Source organism: Mytilus galloprovincialis, chromosome 6 (genome assembly GCF_965363235.1).
Source record: "Mytilus galloprovincialis chromosome 6, xbMytGall1.hap1.1, whole genome shotgun sequence".
NCBI lineage: Eukaryota > Metazoa > Mollusca > Bivalvia > Mytilida > Mytilidae > Mytilus > Mytilus galloprovincialis.
The window spans coordinates 7663885-7677330 of record NC_134843.1 but is presented as its reverse complement, the minus strand read 5'-3'; the positions used below and the strand labels follow the sequence as shown (position 1 = coordinate 7677330).

The 13446-nt window shown below is 30.2% G+C and overlaps 1 protein-coding gene across 6 annotated transcripts in view; it reads left to right on the top strand.

Annotated features, from left to right (window-relative positions):
- The window catches only part of LOC143078835 (high affinity cGMP-specific 3',5'-cyclic phosphodiesterase 9A-like), a 53440-nt gene extending 43641 nt beyond the window's left edge, over positions 1–9799 (top strand). For 4 of the 6 annotated variants that reach the window (XM_076253828.1, XM_076253824.1, XM_076253829.1 and 1 more), the window contains 4 exons: positions 1315–1431; positions 2913–3017; positions 3444–3572; positions 4730–9799. In XM_076253828.1, coding sequence (XP_076109943.1) covers positions 1315–1431; positions 2913–3017; positions 3444–3572; positions 4730–4858 — 480 coding nt within the window. In that variant the 3' untranslated portion in view covers positions 4859–9799. Of the gene's footprint in view, positions 1–1314; positions 1432–1820; positions 1935–2912; positions 3018–3443; positions 3573–4729 lie in introns of all 6 variants that reach the window. The other 2 variants (XM_076253826.1, XM_076253825.1) reach the window with 2 other exon arrangements.
- The last annotated feature ends 3647 nt before the right edge of the window (positions 9800–13446 follow it).

Below are 13446 nucleotides of genomic sequence, written 5' to 3'. Positions count from 1 at the left end.
TGTACGTCGTCCGTCCGTCTTCTGTTAATCTTTTTTATTTGAAATGCTTAGCCAATTGCAATCAAGATTGGCAACAATCTCCATAAGATTTTCTAGATTAGAATTGTGTCCGATGATTACGTCTGACTACTATTATGGCCACCAAGGCGTACATTATTAATTGCATTTTCCTCAAAAACTTAGATAAAAATAGTAATACTGTTATCAACAAAGTAATCCGCAAAATAAGACCTACAAATTAGATTTTGTCATAAGTCTGCAAACAATCTCATAGAAAATCTGTACTGCATTTGAACATTTCTTTCGTGGTTTTCCCATACCAGTGAAATAAAGTAAATGTTGTACTTTTATAAATCAAATTAACGAAATCATTAAAAACAAGATAGTGTTGGTCCATTATCTATAGAAGGTATTGTCATTCAATGAAAATGTTAACAATTTTTGCGCTTTTGTGAAAACTTCAAAAGCTAGAAGGAAGCTGTGAACATAGAATTATCAGTAACATTATCAACAATATAAGCTGTATTTATCAGAACTTTTAGGAATTTTTGGTCCTCAATGCTCTTTAACTTCGTGCTTTCTTTTGCCTCTTAAACTTCTACTCTCTTTTATTCGAGCGTCACTGGTGAGTCTTTTGTAAACGTGTCTGGCGTAAAATTTCAAATTCTGGTATCTATGATGAATTTATTAAGATCAATACTTAACTCCATAGTTAAAAAATAAGCATAAATTAATAAACAAAAAAGAAGATAGAGAAAAGACATATTTATGGAATTTGGCTTGGTATCAAAAACATATATAGCGAGAAACTTTAATTCAACAAACATCAATATTGATTTACAAAATAGAATAAAGATCTACAAATAGAAGTTAATTTGATGAACTTCACAGCAGCTGTTTGTCGTTAATATATAACACTGGTATTAAAATACAAAAACCAGTTCAAGCAAATGTTATCAGCAAGACAAGATTTTTACTGCGCAAGTTTCCATTTTATACAATTATTCTTGTGTATTTTATCCGTTAAATGCAACAATATATTGTGAGCAATACATGCTTCGTTCAGTCTGAAGTTATCAATCTGCATCATTTTCAGGTTATTCAGCATGTCCTAATCGAGGATGTCAAAAATAGTTTTATTAATGTTTGATATAAAAACAAACTTCAAAATTACTTAAAAAGCATTAACAATGTGTATGTTTTATATTACTTGTAGACAAAGACCAATTATTTTCATAAAAATTATTTTTTCTGGTCTGAAAGCAGTATAAATTTCTATTTATTTTATGAATTACAATAACTGTTATTATATAGGGGATGACTATGTTGGTATTAGCTACTGACATGGCGCGACACGGTGAAATTATGGATGGGTTTAAGGAAAAATTAGAGCTTGGATTCCACTACAGCAAGAAAGATCATATGGACTCGGTAAATCTTTTGCATATTGGTACATATGGTACCTTGTGGATAGTTTTCATGTGTTAGAGCTATCATAAACAATAGTTTCATCTGTTGTCAATGAGGATTTCTGAAATATAAAGAGATTAAAAAAAAAGTGTATGCCAACAAGATTAAATTTTAAGCAGAAAAGACTTTATAAGGTGAAAGTTTGAAAAATTAATTTCTAATATTTGGTTTCTAGTGTTCTTAATATTACCGAATTAAACATTTCCATTTTGAATATTCGGGAATATAAAAAAAGGCAGATGCAACTATTGTGAAACCTGTGATAAGCTCTCATCCCCTGTTCATCGTTCATCATAATTCATTATCCATTCTAATCCTCTTTGTATGTTACATGTATATCTTGTCTTCAGGCAATAACTAATCTGATTCTGGCCACAGACATGGCACGACATAAAGACATATTAGAGACCTTTAAAAGTAAACTCGAAAAATTCGATTTTACCAATGAAGAACATTGTGTGGCGGTAACTCTTTCTAAAAATTGAATAGTCACTTTGTAGTGCTTTAATGAACACTCAATTTAATTTATTCTTTAATTTTGCTTATTTGTTTGTTCACACATTTTTTTAAAAAATCAATGTTTTTATTTTATTTATTCGTAATGATTTTATTTCAAATGTGCGTTTACTTGTACCCTAATGATTTTTTTTCAAATGTACGTTCACTTGTAACATTTTGATTGTTATTATGCATATTTTTATTTGGTTTGCTTGAACTTTTCGCAGTTGTCTTTAACATTTTAGTGTTAACTCGTAGTGTTCTTCAGAATTAAATTGTAGAGAATAACAAATGTGTTAAGGTATACGGAGCATACTGAAAGGGCTGTCAAATATTTTTTTTTTATTTGAAATCATGGATCAAACTTAAGGCCATTAGCAACAAAATAAATGAATATGGAAAAACTTCTTAAAAAACCTTTATATTCTTTATACCATCACTGACAAAAAATATCTCGGAAGTCAAATGATTTTTGTTTGCCAACATTATGACCTTAGTTATGCATAAAACATGCAAGTCTCTATAGAACTAGTTATGAACCGTTTACCTTAATACATAAATTAATTTTATGGAGAATTTGTATATAGAATAGCTTCTTACTATAGTTTTTTTTATATTAAAGATAAGAAAATAAACTTTACCATTTGGAAATATAATATAGAATGATTGCAATCTTTTTTCTTTCTTAACGTAATCGTTTTGTTATTTCCTCTTGTATGTGCATGATCTTATGTAAGCATGACTTTTCTACTCTTATTACTATATGATCTTTGATAATATTGCTTAAACTGACTAGTTCAATTGCTAATTTAATTGCAAATAATGCATAAACCAACTATGCTTCTTTCAAGTTTAAATATCTCGTTCAGATAAATAACTAGCATACTTGTTTTAACGAAATTCACTTCATAGAAAACTAAATGTTGCATTATTTGTTATTGTAGCTGAAGATGGTTTTGATAAAAGCTTGTGATATTTCAAATGAAGTCAGACCAATGGAAGTATCAGAACCATGGGTAGATTGCTTGTTAGAAGAATATTTCAATCAGGTAAACTATAATCATTATAAAATAATTTTGAGATGTATTCTACTGAGCGTTGATAATTACCATGTACATTATTGAATATTAAATAAAGGCAACAGTAGTATACCGCTGTTTAAAATTCATCAATCGATCGAGAGAACAAAATCCGGGTTACAGACTTAAACTGAGGGAAACGCATCAAATATAAGAGGAGAATTTCAAAAACATAAGATAGAATTAGGATAGAATTCAAGATTAGTATCATAAGGATTAAACGATTTAAATCATACGTTTGTATAACGCTAAGAAAAAAACCCAAATACTTGCTACACTAAATTCTCATAACTACTCGACTTAATGTCAATGTATATATTTATATGCGGGTATATGTGAGTTCGTGTGTATATGTGCATGCATACATTTTTCTGCATTACCTTATTTCATTTTTAGTCTGACAGAGAGAAAAGTGAGGGACTACCCGTAGCACCATTTATGGATAGAGACAAAGTAACAAAGCCAACTGCTCAGATTGGATTTATCAAATTTGTATTGATTCCTATGTTCGAAACGTTATCAAAGGTACTCGTAATTATAGATTCATAACGAGTGAGATTGGGATATCGCTTGATATTAACTGGAGTTATTGAATTTCAATATAATATATATATATATATAATAAACGAACCTTCGGCGAGTTTATTGTTTAAGGTATGACTGCAATATTTTTTTCTGTCTATGAAGAAATAACATAAATAAAATGTGTTGCACACTAAATAACGCGCGTATCGGGTTATTTTACAATGTGCACCACATTTTTTATGTTATTTCGAATAGACTGACAAAATATTACAGTTATTTCTTATAATTTAATTCAAAATTCCATTTTAAACCGGCGTAAATCATGAAAAAAAGTTGATGACGTTATGGTCACATTACAAAATTGTGTCTATGATATGATAAACAAAACGACGTCAGTCAATCATAAGACGTGTTACATCCAAAATTAAATTATTACTTTTTGAATTAAAAAACGAGAGTTTATGTTCACAAGTTGTTAAAACTATTTCTCTTATGTTTGACACTCTGAATTTGTTAATTTAAAAATTCCGCAAAAATGTTGGTCAAGTCTATTACACATTCCAATATGACGTCATATGTCCTTTTTCGATGTCAAACTTTAACAAAGAAATTTTAAGACTTTTTGTACGCTTCAGAATGTAATAAAATTAGCCAGAAAGAAAATTGTCATGTGAAATCCGAGATTGTTATGTATGCTATTGGAGAAATCACAATGTGCGTTGTAGTGTGATACGAAAGATATTTATTCATGTAAGAAATATCAGTATCACAGAATGCAAAATAGCTTATAAACTTACACTTTTCACAAAAAAAGGGAATAGCATGATCTCCAAAGTCTCCTTGTATTCATACATTAACTTGCATTCGTTTTTACACCCAGTTAAGATGTGACACTCAATAAAATGTCACAATCGCCAAATTTACATATCAGACGAATAAACGGATGAATGAGGATATACAACCGCGAACACATATTTAGACGATTGCCCACACATTGTCTGTCAACAAATACGTAATTATGACGTAATGTAGTGTCAATTTCATTATCCTTCTAACAAATCTCGAATAATTATTGGAGCCGAATTCGAGCACACCTTCGTATAGTTCGAACATAAACCATAAAAAAAGTCCTAACGAGTTCACATTCTTTTTTTCAGTTATTTCCAATTTTAGATGAAACTATGGTAGAACCATTGCGAACAGCTCGTGATCGATATGAAAGCATGAAAGAACAGGTAAAACAGCTGACAAAATCAAAATCAAGTGTATCTTCTAAAACTGGATGATTTAACATTATCATTTTGTTTTTGTTTTTTTGTTTTTTTCTACAACAATAGGTTGTTATTGTGTTTGTGCTTTTTTTCTTTTATTGTTTGCAATTTATTTCTATCATTTTATGCGCATTACTCTTTTTAAGGTGGAAGACTTTTTTAAGAGCTTTTGTAATTTTCCGTTTTTATGTATTGGTTAGTTTTATGTTACTTTAGTGATCTGAAATCGTAAATTTTCACATAGATCCTACGACCCCTCATTATAAATGGTTGACAATTAATGGCGATATGTTACTTGTTTGATGATCCCCAGAAAAAGTGCTATATGTCAGGAAATTTGAAAGACGGAAGCTAAATTAATATTTTTTTGTTTTATTGTGTTATTTAAAATCATTTCTTTGGTTGATAGTCCGTTCGAACAAAATCTTTATATACTTAAATAAAACAGTAAATATGTATTGATATAAAAAGTTGTGATACTTTGACGTTGAGGCCACAATTAAAAATATTTTGGTTTGCCCAAACCCTACTCAAGGTTGAGACAGTGGGTAGGTAGGTAGGCATTTTTTTTTAAAGAAATTAAAGTATCAGATGTTTATTAGTCTTCATGCCTATCTGATTAAAAAAACTTCTTCAAATCAGGAAAATAAAAGAATTTGAGTAGGCAGCTTTTTTCTGGGTAGGTAGGTTTTGGGCAAACAAACCTATTCTTTTTTATGGCCTGAGGTTTTTCCTTTTTAACGTGTTTGGATCTTTGTGATAGTGAATTTATCTATAGATACTTTCAAATGAAAGGCTAGTGAATGTTGCAATTTATAATGATATGAATTGTTATTTCTGAAAAACTAGAAATTTAAAATGAAAAAATCGGGAAAATTATTTTCTTTTGTTTTATTTACTTTTCACTTTTACTTTATTGTTTAAAACAATACAAGAGTTAATAATTTGAATTCAGATTTCCTATCATGACAGATTATAAATTCTTACGAAATTAGACAAAACGGTTTGTTTTCTGCTCATTTCAAATTTTCATTCTAAATATATTGTTAAAAGTAACTAAAAAAATGGCAGAAGATATCAGAGGGACAATGTGAACCCTGAGTCGAGGATAACCCGACAACACCATGACATAAACAAAATCAAATTATTGAAATACAAACTGTAGTCTGCAAAACTAGACAAGAAAATTAGACTAAGAAACACCAACCTTTCCAATAGCCGATGGTGACCTCAAGTGCTCCGGAAGATTCTGTTCATATGTGCTCCCGTCGTGTTGCTAACTTTTAGTACAAAATAAGTTATATTTAAGAAATAATTCCTTCATGTCATGCTCTATGCTCATTTTAACATGGGTAGGCATTATATTTGTCAATATTTTACACTGAGCTCTAGCGAGGTATAAAATGTGGTCAAATATAATGCCTACCCATGTTAAAATGATTATAGAGCATGACATGAAGGAATTATTTCGATTCTAATAGGACAAATACAGTATTTTTATAGGTCGAAGCATACGAAAATATCGTAAAAATGTTTGGCTTTTCCCGTTTCCTCCCCGAGGAGTCTGTTCATTACATTTCATATTTGATAAGTTTAAAAACTACGAGCAGGGTAAATATAAGTTGGTTTATAAAAATATATAATAAAAGTTTATGTTAGCTGCTTAAATGTATATATTTTAAAGGATAACGATGGAAATAACGATAATATACATAGTAAGTTCGTGCGCATATGTGAATCATACTTTGTGCTCCTTAGAACACGACTTTGTTTACAAAGCGTAATAAGGACGTCATATTAGAATTCTTATTTGGTGATATCACAATCAAGAAAACAGATTGATTTTAGACAAATACAGTTGGTATAGGACAAATAGGGGTAGTAATTTGTGTCATTGTTTTGCTTTCTCTGTGACAAAATCTTCCATATTTGGCTTTTATCCATAACAATTAAATTGTCATGATTGTAATTGCTGCATTCAAAATTTAAAAAATATATATATCAACTCTAGACTTAATACAGTGTTATTTTGGTTTAATCTAGTATAATTTACAAAACAATAAACAATAAAATTTCAGGGTGCTCAAGATGAAAAGGAAAAGAAATGAACATTCAAAACACAATAGACAGTTGTTGAAGTTACAATTCAATTGACATTATGGTTGAAGCTCACCAAAGACTCGTGATATATATGTCATAGGTTTAGCACGATTACTTATTTTGTGAAAACTTCTTTGAATTAAATTCCATTTTAATCAAATGGTTATGGTGAATGGAGCCACTATTGTATTATAACTATAATTTCACGTTAAAACATTAGAGTCGTCTGGAGAAGCAACATATATTTCATTATTTACTAATTTATACTAAACGTTTTTATCAGAGTTATCCGATGAAATTAATTCCGTATTTGAAATTTTCTGGAATTTGCGATAGGTAATTTTTTTCACAGTTGTCTATAACCCTTTTAGCAGAAAAAAAATCGAATCTGAAATTCACTCAAATGTTGGACGTGTATCACTATATACAAATGACATAGTTTTATGTCTGATCAGTATGTTCCTTAACTTAAGCCTTACTGATGTTGCTTCTCCAAACCGCTGTTTTGAGTATTTTATAATATAAAAATACATAGAATATGATGTTTACAGATTGGTAAAGTTAAAAAGGTGCACAGTTGTAAAGTATTTTGTTAGCAACTTCGATATTTTATGCAAAATGTTAATATAACACTTTGGTATTGCAATCTTTTTATTTTTTTAGATAAGCAAATGAAATTTTTCAAATTCATAGATCATTTCAATAATTATGGTTACATAGTTACAATACACGATATTTTACATGAAACAAATTTGGAAAATCACGTACAAATCCTAGAAAATACAATTAATGCTAAATGCTAATAATCACAAATCGAAGAAAAAAATAAAGGAGATTTTTCAATGTGTATATAAAACAGGATATAATATGTATATATATTTGTAATAAACAACTTCTCTCAGGGTTCTGAAAGTGAGGTTTTATACATGACTATGTATTGAGGTATTTATGTAACCAGCAACCTGCAAAAATAATATATATGATCTATTTGGTATATTGTTTTAAGTCCGTTAATGATTTTAAGGAGATACATCAAGAATTTTCTTTGATAATTAATTTGTTTATAATTTTAAGCTCACCTGGCCCGAAGGCCCGTCCGTCGTCGTCGTCGTCTGTTAACTTTTACAAAAATCTTCTCCTCTGAAACTACTGGGCCAAATTAAACCAAACTTGGCCACAATCATCATTTGGGTATCTAGTTTAAAAACTGTGTACAGTGACCCGGCCAACCAACCAAGATGGCCGCCATGGCTAAAAATAGAACATAGGGGTAAAATGCAGTTTTTGGCTTATAACTCAAAAAACCAAAGCATTTCGAGCAAATCTGACATGAGGTAAAATTGTTTATCAGGTCAAGATCTATCTGCCCTGAAATTTTCAGATGAATCGGACAACCCGTTGTTGGGTTGCTGCCCCTGAATCGGTAAATTTAAGAAAATTTTGCTGTTTTTTGTTATTATCTTGAATATTATTATAGATAGAGATAAACTGCAAACAGCAATAATGTTCAGCAAAGTAAGATTTACAAATAAGTCAACATGACCAAAATGGTCAATTGACCCCCTAAGGAGTTTTTGTCCTTTATAGTCAATTTTTAACAATTTTCATAAAATTTGTAAATTTTATTAACATTTTCCGCTGAAACTACTGGGCCAAGTTCATTATAGATAGAGATATTGTAAGCAACAAGACTGTTTAGTAAAGTAAGATGTACAAGCAACAAACACATCACTATCACCAAAGCACAATTTTGTCATGAATTCATCTGCTTCCTTTGTTTAATATTCACATATACCAAGGTGAGCGACACAGGCTCTTTACAGTCTCTAGTTATGTTTATATTTACATTCTACAACGGTACGTACCTGTTCTCATAATGATTACTTAAAGATGCCCATTAGACAAAATTCTATTTATCATTAGTAAGGAGGTGATTTTTTCACTATAAAATTATATGTATATATAAATGTATGAAACATAAACAAATTCTAAGTCGGAATGCTTTACAAAGATCTTATTTTAATACTTCAAAAACAAATATACTGAAATTGAAACAAAACAAAAACGAGATTTTGTCTCCTATCAGGTTATAATTTGTTTTCTATTTATAAAATAGAAATCAATGTACATTTCAATCCAACCTATTTCTGCGTTGATAAACGGTTAAGGATTAATGTAGCTGAAGGACAAAATAACTACAATTCGTTTGCATATATCAAACTAAAATGATAATTGCAGATACTTAAAGTCGCTGGAATAGACAGTTCAAAATGCTGAGAAAGGTTACTGTCGAATCATTTTAAATATAATACAAATCACATTGCTGATTTTAGTTTGTTTTTTTTTTATTCCCCTAGGGAAAATATGATGGGATATATTACAAACGTAGAGGTTATTGTTCATGGTCCAACGTGTTACTTAGAAATGTATGTAACAGTCTTTCTAATTTGTATAGGTTTTGAGTTTTCTCAGAATTTACATTTTTATTATCCAGTGGGTAACGAGGAGATTCTGCATTACATTTTTAATTGTCCGAATAGTGTTTGCACATCACCAAATGTATAGTTTGCTAGGATGGTCGTCGTTTTTCAATGTTACTGTTTGTAGTCAAGTATACTATGACACTGTGTACATAGTTTATTTCATCTACACCATTGTCATACTTCTGTATGTCTGTCATGTTTCTTTTATGGATTATATACAATTGCCAAAGAAATGGCAATTTATTTCGTTCAGTTTTTATAATCCGTCCTAATCTTTATGATTCCCAAACATTTTATCGTTCAAAATGTTCAATTATATTAGTTGTTATATGTTTGTAAATTTTATATGAAATAAAGGTTTTCAATAGATTTATTTTGTGTTATTGTTTTCGAAATCTAAATGTGGGTCTAATTGTATAGGAAAATGAATACTTAGGCAGCTAACAATATACAACTTACAAATCGCTACAGATAAGAATCTTATTGCCATTTTTACTAGTCTTATCCTTTGCCTTCATGTGCCACTCTTTTCATAAAAGTGCCATCAGCTTTTTTTGCGATTAAACCAGAAACTGACAAGAAAGTAGAGCGATCCATGCTGCAATACAATGTTAGTGATAAAGTACGGATTTGATGACAGAAAAACAGACATAGGCATTCCAAATCATAACTACAAAAGAACTACGAAAAGTGTAACTGCATCTGGAAAACTTGATGACTCTGTTCCTGTTTATCAAAATTAATTGTTCTGTTTATAACAAGAAAAAAATAAAATATCTATGTGTTACTTTCTTAATAATTTGATGTTATCGTCTCATATCTTCATAGCTAACACACATCATATATAATACGCCTACATATAATACATAAACTGTATAGGTAAAAAGTAAAATCACAAAAATACTGAACTCCAAGGAAAATTCAAAGGAAAAGTCCCGAATCAAATGACAAAATCAAAAGCTCAAACACATCAAACGAATGGTTGTCATATAATATAAACAGAAATTCCCTGTGTTGTTCTTATCGATTCGACTACATTTGAAATTAGTGGCAACAGGTCTGATTTATGCACATAGTCTTCCTTGCACTGTTTTGATCTATGAGGAAGAACGATTTAATTTACAGTACGGTATTTCTCATCCACAAAGAAATTATCAACAAGTCGACCAACGGAACAAAAAAGGCAGGAAAGAAGATTATTTAGCATTGTAGTCGTAGTTCTCATTGTGTTCCAGATAATAGAAATTCGCATGTATTTTGATTTTACTATATAAACTAAACAAATGTTTTTCAAATATTAATATACATGAATATAATACGCGTAATGCGAATGATTTTCAACATATTGCAGCTAGAACATCATTATACTCTGACTATTTTTTGTCATCAACAGTAAAATCCTGGAACTCGCAGACAAATGAATTACAAAATAGTCCTTACCTTTTCGCTTTCAAAAATAATTTTAGAAGTAACCGTGAAATTAAGCCGGTATTTTATTATTGTGGTTCCAGATCCGGTCAAATATATCATGCGAGAATAAGAATGAACTGTAGTGGACTCAACAAACACCTCTATGACAGAAACTTGATACAATCCCCGAAGTGTGTTTGCGGAGACCCTGAAACAACGGATCACTGCTTATTAAAATGAAAAATATTCAATGTACCTCGCAAAGACACATTCACAACCTACAGATTCCAATCAAAATTTCTACTAATGTCTTACTTTTTGGCTCCGATAGACAGCAGAACAAAACATACTGATATTTAAAGCTGTGCAAAACTTTATTATAAGCAGCAATCGATTCACATACACAATCAAATAATTCTAATTACTCACTCCTCCCCTATATAATTTTTTTTTCTTTAATAACACTCTCATTTTTCTAAAAACAACTTTCACCCCCTTTCTTTGCTATATATTTTTTTCGTATGAAGATTCCTTTTGTTATTGTAATCATTGACTGTAATTTGTTACATATTTATTTGTTTGCTATTCAGCATGTGTTCATAGCTTGTAATTTTATTTTCGAATTTAAGGAGACGGATTTATATAAGAGCACTGCTCTTGTTTCCTAATCCCAGTTATTGAATCTTTTGTATATTTCGAATTTATGTCTTTACCCTTGTAGCTATATATATAATGATTTCTTTAATAAAATATGTTTACAGTAACAAATGTTGGGGTATAAAAAATTTACAAACATATTGTTGATAGAAAAAAGTAATATAACAAAAACACTGAACTGCGAGAAAAATTCAAAACGGAACGTCCCTAATCAAATGACAAAACCTAACGCCCATACACATCAAACGAATGCATAACAACTGAGACTTGGTACAGACATTTTTTATGTAGAAAATGATCGATTAAACCTGATAAGATAGCTCAATAATCCTCTCACTCGTATGAATAAACTCATTATAGATAGGGCCACGGTTTTTTAATTTGTTGGTTTACGTATTTTCTCCATGACAAAGTCGGGTCGGTCGGTCGGAAAAATTTTTTTAAAAAAATCTTTCGTGACAGAAAAATATGCAAAATGAATATATATTTCACCTTTCTAATAATGTTTGTTATGCTATTTTGTCATCATTTCTTAAATTTTAGTTCGATGAAATAATAATGCTCAGCTGTCATAAACATAGCATATAATTTCCCGTGAAAAGAGGGGGGGAGCACGGACAAAGACGAAATTAAATCGTCACTTCACTAACAAGAAAACACAGATTCGCGTAGCTCTTAATCAATTCCAGAAAACTTGCTGAATAATGATCTTCAAGCACGAAAACTGGTAAAGAACAAAATGTTAAAATGTCACGTACGAAAATAAGTTTCAACACAGGTGTCAAAAACTTAATAGACTCGTCCACTGGAAAAATGAGAACATCCGGTAAATCTGTTGTCATGCATTCCCGTTTTTTATCCAAATGGCCGATATTTTTTTATTATCTATGAAACAAAAAAAATTCAAATGATCTGTGAATATTCAGTACTTTTAACTTGATGTCTTGAACTTCCACCTGTCCACATTTGGACAAGTCTATTTCTATGAGATGATGCATCTTACGGACTGATGACAAATAAGGGAAACGAACTTATTGTGTAATTGGTTTTAAACACATGTTTCGTTCCGCAAAATTATTTCCGCAAACGACATTTCAAGGTCAGTGATGATTGAAATGTCTATTTTTAGAAACGTAAACTAGAAGTTTTATTTTTTCACAACAGAAGGTGTTATCAATTCTATTAGTGATTAATGCATTTCGTTTCATAAAAAAAGAATATTTTAATTATTTTTCAGGGGAAATGAATTTGTAAGGGTCGGCGGGAATAAAAAAGCATGAAAAGTCAACTTTATTTTTATTCTGGAAATCAGCAAAATCGGGTCGGCGGATCCGTAAACCAACAAATTAAAAAATCCTGGCCTAGATACCAGGGATTGAATTTTATATTTGCGACAGACGTGCGTTTCGTCTTCAAAAAACTCATTAGTGACACTCGAATAAAAAAAAAGGTTAGAGCCAAATAAAGTACGTAGTTGGAGAGCATTGAGGACCAAAAAGTCCCAAAATGTTTGCCAAATACAGTTAAGGTATTCTATTCCTGAGGTAGAAAAGTGCAGCATCATATTCAAATCACCTTTGAATGACAATATAATTGATATAACAGTATAGTTTCAGTTATCGTTCTTTCCACGTCTATATTTGTTGACTTGATGGTGTTTTTTTTTTATTTCAGTTTCCATAAAGGATTTCATTATATTATAAGTATATCCTCTCGTCTCTTTTTTTTCATTGTCAACCACATACCCTAGTTGAGGTGAAATATAACTTATTTATAATTCAAATGCATCATAACATACAAATATGGTTGGTAAAAAAACTCCTATTTTTACAGTGTTTCGAAACCAAGTTGTAAACTCTATTGCAGAATTGTTCTCGTTTAATTTCGTTTGAACACGTTAATGTTTTTTATTGTTTGGTTCCTTTTTATGAATATTATCACAATCGTAATTCA